This window comes from Pinus tabuliformis, chromosome 2_1 (assembly GCF_031772625.1).
Source record: "Pinus tabuliformis cultivar Carrire ecotype Pingquan chromosome 2_1, CPIR1, whole genome shotgun sequence".
NCBI lineage: Eukaryota > Viridiplantae > Streptophyta > Pinopsida > Pinales > Pinaceae > Pinus > Pinus tabuliformis.
In genome coordinates this window covers 647,234,767-647,242,874 of record NC_142299.1, presented here as the reverse complement: position 1 = coordinate 647,242,874, position 8,108 = coordinate 647,234,767, and the positions used below count along the sequence as shown (strand labels likewise).

Here is an 8,108-nt window from a genome sequence, read left to right as displayed (position 1 = left end):
TTGAGGCAAATGGCAATTCAAATGGAATGCATGCTTCAAGCACTTCTCTCTCTAGCAGCAAAAGAGTTCATCTCCCTCTAGGTCATGACAAGGATGGTTGCAACATCAAGTGACTTCTCTAAGATTTCAAGCCTATCTGGTTTTTCGTGGCTAGTTTTGTTATTTCTCCAACTAGTTCTATTATTCCTCCATACTATATAACTTGAAAATTTGTAAGTTTATTTTGTTGCTAGGGTATTTTTACAAAACCTACATTTATAAACAAAAATTGTAATATCTTATGCATCCTTTCTCAAATTAGTAAACTTTCTGTTTACTTGGGACCAAAATGCATATGATGTAACTGAAATTTTTTGTAAGAATGCATCCCTTCTCAAATTAGTAAACTCTCAGTTTACTTGGACCAAAATGAATATGTTGTAACTGAAATTTTTGTAAGAGTGCTAGGCCCTCTCCCGCTTTTATTGTATAATATAAATATAATATTCGTTCCTGTAAATAAATAAAACAACTGTTTTCAAATTAAACAATATCGAGGAGACACCATAATAATCTTATTTATAATATTTCTTAATTTTAATCTTCAAGTTACCTCATCATATGAGCCAATATCCAAGATTAGGTTCTTACAAAATCGTGTACTCATGAAAATATATTAATTTTTAAAAAAGGAAAAAAATCAAAATAAATATTTCATTGTTATAATAACTGTAATTTCTCCAATGTTCAGAGCCTTCGACAACAATTCAAAATTAACATAATAATTACTACTTACAAAAGTGCAACGTACTTAATGGAGAATAGAGAAAGTGAAAGTATTCCTATGGATCATCGTTGAATTTGACTGCAATCATTGCCTTTTGGAGGATTTCCCCTTCTGACTAGTTGGAAGAGCTTTCTGGTTGATGTCAATTTGCTTTGAATCAATCTCTCCTTGAGTAAATGCCTCTATGTTCCATGCAGTTTCTCTCATTCTAGCTTTGGAAGTCTTGATTTTGATGCCTTTAGCTTTGATGTAGGCTTGTCCAACTTCTTTGGAATGAAGCACAAGTGCTTGAATTGCCTTTCTCTCCCTTTCCTTGTCCTCATCTTGCATTCTTTGACTTCTGCCTTTTCCTTTTGTTTCACCTTTTATTCCATTTTTATCCTGGTATTCTTCTGAATCTGCTGCATCTTCACGACCACTTACTATTTTTTTCAATCCCGCAACAATACCTAATTTGTAATTGTTTCTTGCAATCCTGGTATATGTTCTTTGGAGAGCACGTTCCTTGTTATCTTTGTCAACCAAGCTTTTTGAAGGATAGTAGTTGGCTGACATTATTGTGATTCTATTAAAAGTAGCAGCAAAGGCATAACCAGAACAATCTGCATTTTGTTTAATGCCATAGAAAACAACCTGCAAGGAAACAGTCAATGTGATTAGTACAACAGAACTTCCAAATCTCGGAAAAAATCAAGTAAAAACAAAGAGAAACTGAAGAGCTTGATTATTGTTTTTTGCCTGCAGAGGACGATCCTGTCTGTCATATTTTCTCGTGAAATATTGTGTATCAAAATTGTCTGCAATCACATGGACGAGGTCAATAACCCACTCTTCAATTCTTCCTAGTCTTCCAATCCTTCCTTTGTATCTTAGCTCAACTACTCGCATCCCCCCAGCAAGAGCACTTGAATCCTTGAGTGCCCCTTCCATCACCTCCACCTGCAACAAATAGACATTATAAGAAAATTTGTAATGTGCCCTTCTGGACCCAAATACAATATCTATAAGAATTTTCAAAATTTGGTTCAAGATACTCCAAGAGGAAAATGCACAGTTAAAGTGCCTGTGAGGATTGAATGGAATCTTTTAAACAGTTATAGGCTTATATTCTATAATGACTTCTTTCCAAAACAGCCCTAATTAATTCTTTCCAGCAACTTTGCTTTGAAAAACAGCCAAGAAAAGAGAGAATTGAAACTGTCACTCCTCCCTCCACTTCTTCAAAATATTCACAATCACCATTATGAAGGACATCTCACCTTAATGCACAATGATATTAGACAATATTTATGTCTGAGTGCATTTATATAAATACAAATAAACAGATAGATTGATGGATATGTTATAGAAAGATGCAACCAGAAATTTAGCTCCTTGCATTCCCCAATATCTCAACTGCTTGAAGACACCAAACACCAAAGGTGTCCCAAAGTACGGAATATGTCAGCTGAAGCAGCAGGTATGGTCAAAGAAAGCGCCAATGTCACTATTCTTTTTTGTTCAGTTTTCTAGCTTTAAAATGTGACAAACTCAGTTTCTTGAAATGCTTGAATAGAATCAAACACATTCCTATGGTGTGCATTTATACACATTTGATATCATGATTTATGAGCTGAACTTGACAGTGATGTAAATATTACTGTGTGAATGATTATTTTTTCAGATGAATGTCCTTTCAGTGATTAGAAATATGTGATTTATCTTTATGAGACACATAGTTTGGTATATGCTTATTTTTCATGGTCCAATTCGATGTGAATGCATTTAGTTATTTTGGAATATATATATAAACTAAACTAACCTGTTTAAAATATATTTTTTGAATCAGTGTTGTAGAAAAAACTTTTTCCTAAGTTAAAATATCTTTTTTGAATCAGTGTCGTAGAAAAAGACTTTTTTTATAAATGTCTTATGTTTTTTTAGGATTATTGAATTTCCCGAGTTTTTCAAGTTCAGTTTTATGGTCGTTGAGTTGTGCTATTTTTTATCATTTTTTTCTAAACCTTCTAAATTTTCTACTTCATTTTTTCCACACTGTAATCTGGACATTTTATGAATTAACTATTTTTTATTATTATTCAAAATAACAGGAAAGAAAAAAGGCAATTTTCGTCTCTAATTCAGTAAAAAATATTTTGAATTGATTAAATTATAGATATCAATCATCAATATTCTAAAATCAGATTGCACTAGAATATTTTTGAATCAGTGTTGTAGAAAAAGACTTTTTTTTCTAAATGTCTTATGTTTTTTTCGGATTATTGAATTTCCCGAGTTTTTCAAGTTCAGTTTTATGGTTGTTGAGTTGTGCTATTTTTTATCATTTTTTCTTAACCTTTTAAATTTTCTTCTTCATTTTTTCCACACTGTAATCTTGACATTTTATGAATTAACTATTTTTTATTATTATTCAAAATCACAGGAAAGAAAAAAGGCATTTTTCGTCTCAAATTCAGTAAAAAATATTTTGAATCGATTGAATTATAGATATCAATCATCAACATTCTAAAATCAGATTTCCCTAGAATCATTCAAGGGTACTGAATTTATTTTTGCATTAAAAACAATGTTTTTAATAACTTAATATTGCAAACTCAGCAAAAGATTTATAACTGGATTCTAGAAATGGAAAATCAAAAAGAATCACAATCATACAATATTTAGCCTCTTCACTTTATAACTATTCTGATCTAATTCATATATACTTTTTTCTCATTCCCTTTTTCTTCTCCTAAAAATTGAAAGTATAATCCAAAGCACAAGTACACCAAAACTTCATCTCATCCCAAACCTTATGGGGCTGTGTGCACTGTGGACAAGTACTCTGTATGTGCGTGGATACGCATATATGTCTATATACACACATGTACATATAGAAGAATAAGAGGTAATTCATTGAAAGCAACAGGTTTTGAGGAAAAATATTTGAGACCCATATTTTATAAATTAGCACTATTTTTGTAACAGTGCGCAACAAAAATACATTTGAAGTCAGGTAAAGGCAACATTGGAGGAGGTACTTTTATTTATTTAAAATGCGTGGTGCCTAGATTTGTGCAGACAAGAGAGGGCAATCTGGCTGATGTGCAAAACTGTTTCAGCAGATATGTACTTGTATTTTCAATGAAATGATGTATGACACCAATAAAGAAAAGCAGCTTAGCAAGAACAGAACCATAAAGCTCTTAAAAGTAGACCATTTGGTCTCTGTAGCAAGGCTTTCCTTTCGCTTAGATGCCAGGTTTGAGGGGTATATGTACTTGTATATATTGCTTTGTTGCATCCACAGAAGCGCTTGGTCCAGTTCATGAACTGTGCTAGTTTCCAAAATATAAAAGGCATATATTTCTTTGTTGCATCTAAAGAAGTGAAGGGGAGATCCCAATGTTATTTATGGATATATAAATTCAAGATTTAGCCGATGTGTGAGTTCGATTAGTTCTAATCTTTTTGCTTGAGCACAATATTTAAAAAGGCTGCAGAATCCCTCCAATCCTCACAGGGTTACAGCATTCTAATTTAATATGTTGATCAAGGGTACATATTCATGTTTAAAAGGCTTCAAATTTTTTTCACAGCTCTTAATTTTGTTCAGAGGTGGTATTTGGTCCACCTATTTGATTCTCAATGAGGCTAGTGTGATAATTACTTCTAACACCTTCTTCAATGTAATTCGGGAAATCAAACCAGGCCAAGGCTCTGACAACATGTTGAGGTTTTTATTACACCAAAACATGTATGTTTTAGTGAACTTCCAAACCCTTATTATTGCTTTGAGTGGGCAACTTCTAAACCCTTATCATTGCCTTGAGTGGGTAGCTTCCAAACCCTTATCATTACATTGAGTGGGGAGATAGTCCCATGTTCCCAAGATGGCAGCTAGTCCATGTAATTGATTCCCACTAAGATAAGTGTGACAACCAAACAACCCCCAATGCAACTCAGGGAATTGAAATTTAGTCAAGGCTCTAACACCAATTTGAGATTTTCAGTTACACCAAAATCCACAGGCAATAATAAACTTCCAAACCCTTACCATTACCTTGAGTGGCTAGTTAGTCTCGTATTACTAAAGTGTAGCTTAGGCCATGTAATTGATTCTCAATAAAATAAATTTTTTTTTTTTTTTGGGGTAAAAGGCTCGTCTTCCCCAAATTACTCATAGGACATGTCGTAGATAAGATGCATAGTCACCGTTTATTTGAACTAAAACCTGAGCCGGTAATGGTAAACTCCTACTCCTGACTTCTTAAATAGTTCCAAGTTCTTAAGAATAGCTATCTACAAAATAGAGCGGATTCAACTAGAAGATGGAAAAGAGAAAGGGGGCAATGAAACTAAACCAAAAGAATCCAGGAAAAATAATTGGAAAATGGGCATCTGAGAAGAGAATAGTGTGCTTACCTGTTGAAGATTGTGCTTAGTGAGAAGGCGCTGTGCATTCTTTAAGGCCTGCTGTGCTTCAATATCGGGAGTGTCAGGGTGCAACCCCAATTCAAGCATCTTCCTTATTCTTTCCTTTATCCCCACCACCGTACTATGCTGCTCACCGTTCCGTGCATGGCTTCCTCCTCCATCGCCGCCACCGTCATCATCATCATCCTCTGCATTCACAACAAATGCCTCAACGGAAACACTTCCGCGGTGCATGCGCCGGACCCCGGTCTCCTCTTCAAAATCACTCCAGCCTCCATCAGATTCGCTCTCAGAAGAACTGTCGGTCTCCGTGGGCCCAAACACGCGCTTAGTAGCTGCTCTGGGGGTGTTTCGGCGAGGACCCTTTTGGCCCTCGCGAGGAGATACAGGTTCCTCCTTTATTTGGGTTTCCTCTTTAATACTCCTACGAAGCTTGTTTGAAGAGGAGCATTTGTTGTCAGGATTGGAATCATAGCTTGCAGTTGATTTTCTCTTTTTCCCCTTTTTAATTAAACATTCATCTTCTGAATCCAATTTTTCCTGTTTTACATGGCTGGGAAACTGGTTTTCAATTTTGATGATGCTGCTCAGAATAGCAAGAACAGTGACATTGTGAACAGGGGTAGAAGGAGAATGATGTATTGAAGTTGAGCAATGAGTACACAGAACAATAGGATTTGCCTTTGAGCTGAGATTGCGATTGGACTTGGAACATTGAAAGCATTGGAGTTTTGCAGGACGAAGGAGACATCGAGAGCATGGAGGAATGGGAAGGACAGTATGGTGAGAACGAGCTCTTTTGGAATGTATTTTGAGAGAACAGGGATTGCAATACGCGAGGGATTCAGTGCAGCAGACCACCTTCGCTCTTTCACTCTCGCATTCCGCACATTCTAGAGCATCCTGGTTCTCCATATTTTTGTTTCTCAGAGCCTATCTAGCCACTCCCAAGGCTGCTTTGCTATTTATCCATGGGTTCTGAGTGTTGTTTTGGAGCTTGTGTCTAACTTTAGCGTTTGAATTCAAAGCGGGAAATCAAATTCAAATCGTAACCAGGTTGTTGGCGATCTCACATGACCAAATAACGGAACAGGGTAGTCAAATGGGTAAAGTACCGACTTGAAGGAAAAGGCACAATTTTCTATTGTTTAATTCAAATGAAGAAGCTTACTCCGCATTTACTGGAGCCTACATAAGTGTGGAACTTCTGCCGCGACGGACCATGTTCATATGAATAAATATTTCAGGGAGCATTTGACCGAAAAAGCATCACGGTAGATTTTAGAATTTATATTTATTAATAATATTAATTAATTGTTATTATTTTTTTGGTTCGCTAAGTGGTGTGAGTGTTGAGATGACTTTATGTTAATATTTCTATATTTTTCTAATTTCATAAACAGCAATGGGTTATAAATCAAGCGGTTCATTTTCCATATGTGAGGTTTATAGCTTGGAAGCAAGTCTCAAAGAATTGTCAAAAGATCCCATTTGAAGTTGAATCTGGCAGATAAATCTATAACAAAAAGTTTTCATCTTCCTGGGGCTCCTAGTTCAAGGGAAAATCTCAACCTCGGACAACATTAAGAAACGCAAACATATGAGCCCCTCTCATTGTTCTTTGTGCCTTCAAGAAGTTGAAAATGTGGAGCACCTCTTCAATAGTTGCCCCTATTCCAATCATTTATGGAGCAATCTAGAAGCTAGCATGAAGAGATCAAACCATGATCTATCTAGTATCCCTCACACCATTAACAATTGGAGGGCTCAAGCTTTTAATTATCCTATCTTGAACCACATTTGTCCTTCCAAGCCTACTTCTTTGGGCTATTTGGAAAGAGAGGAATTATTGCATATTCAAGAATCACTCCCTCCCTCACGACTCTCTTTGGATCACAGTTCAAAAGAATGTAAAGGAATCAATTGTCATGCAGTCATAGTCAAATCAAGACAGATAAGCCTTAGGCGAGGAGGCCCTACTGCTTCAAAATCAGTTCCCTACTCCAAGAGTCACAATTGCCCCCTCTGTTCACCTTCCTACAATGCTTATTCCCTCCTCTTGGAGCCCTCCTCCCCTAATTTAGTAAAGCTCAATTTTGAAGGCACTTCAAAAGATAACCCAGGCAAGGTGGGCTATGGAGGTATCTTTAGGGATCATTTGGGATCCCCTATCTACATTTATTCATGTTTTATGGGATATAACAACAACAACAAAAAGAGCCCAAGGGATAGCTCAATTGGTCGAGCCCTCGTTGCAAAGTACCTTGCCTATTTGTGAGGTCACGAGGTCAAATCTCCTCGATGCCCTTGGGGTTAGGCCCAATATATTAGGCCGTCGTTGATGGATCTGTGTGGATTACTGCCTGTGGACATAGCAACCACTCAATGACTGCAAACCATGGTTGCCTTCAAAAAAAAAAAAAAAACAACGCAACAAAATTGAAAGCCCTAAAAGAGGGACTATTAATTGCCCAAACTCAAGGCTACACAAAACTTATGGTGGAGATAGATTCTCAACTCGTTATAAACAACATCTGCATGATCCTACATGGCACCCATATCAATAAAATATCTCGCGATTTGAGACTTGAAAGCCTACTCATACAAGTAGCATCGCTCCTTCCTTTTGTTCAAGTGATCATCCCTACTCATATCAAAAGAACTGGAAATAAAATTGCATATAAGTTAGCCAATTAGGGGTATGTTTCGTCCATTTCACAGATCTCCTTCTCATGGCAATCATTTGAACACTCTCCCCTCAAGCAAAAATGTTGGACCATAGCTAAGTAGGACAAGTCTCCCTAATCAATCTCTTTTGTCTTATTCATTCATGCTCTTTGTTATATCTCTTAGTGTGTAATTAGTCTCTGTGGCCCAGTTTTTAGTTTTTGGTTTTTGGTTTTTATATCAACAAGCATAAATATGT

The 8,108-nt window shown here is 36.1% G+C and overlaps 1 protein-coding gene across 1 annotated transcript; it reads right to left on the bottom strand.

Moving 5' to 3' along the window:
- Positions 1-714: 714 nt before the first annotated feature.
- Positions 715-6,178, bottom strand: LOC149202245 (uncharacterized). The gene is made up of 3 exons (XM_089399923.1): positions 5,171-6,178; positions 1,505-1,705; positions 715-1,399 (listed from the first exon to the last, which is right to left on the bottom strand). Exons 1-3 carry the CDS (start codon positions 6,095-6,097, stop codon positions 851-853), a joined length of 1,677 nt encoding a protein of 558 aa, XP_089256049.1. The 5' UTR covers positions 6,098-6,178; the 3' UTR covers positions 715-850.
- Between the last annotated feature and the right edge of the window lie 1,930 nt (positions 6,179-8,108).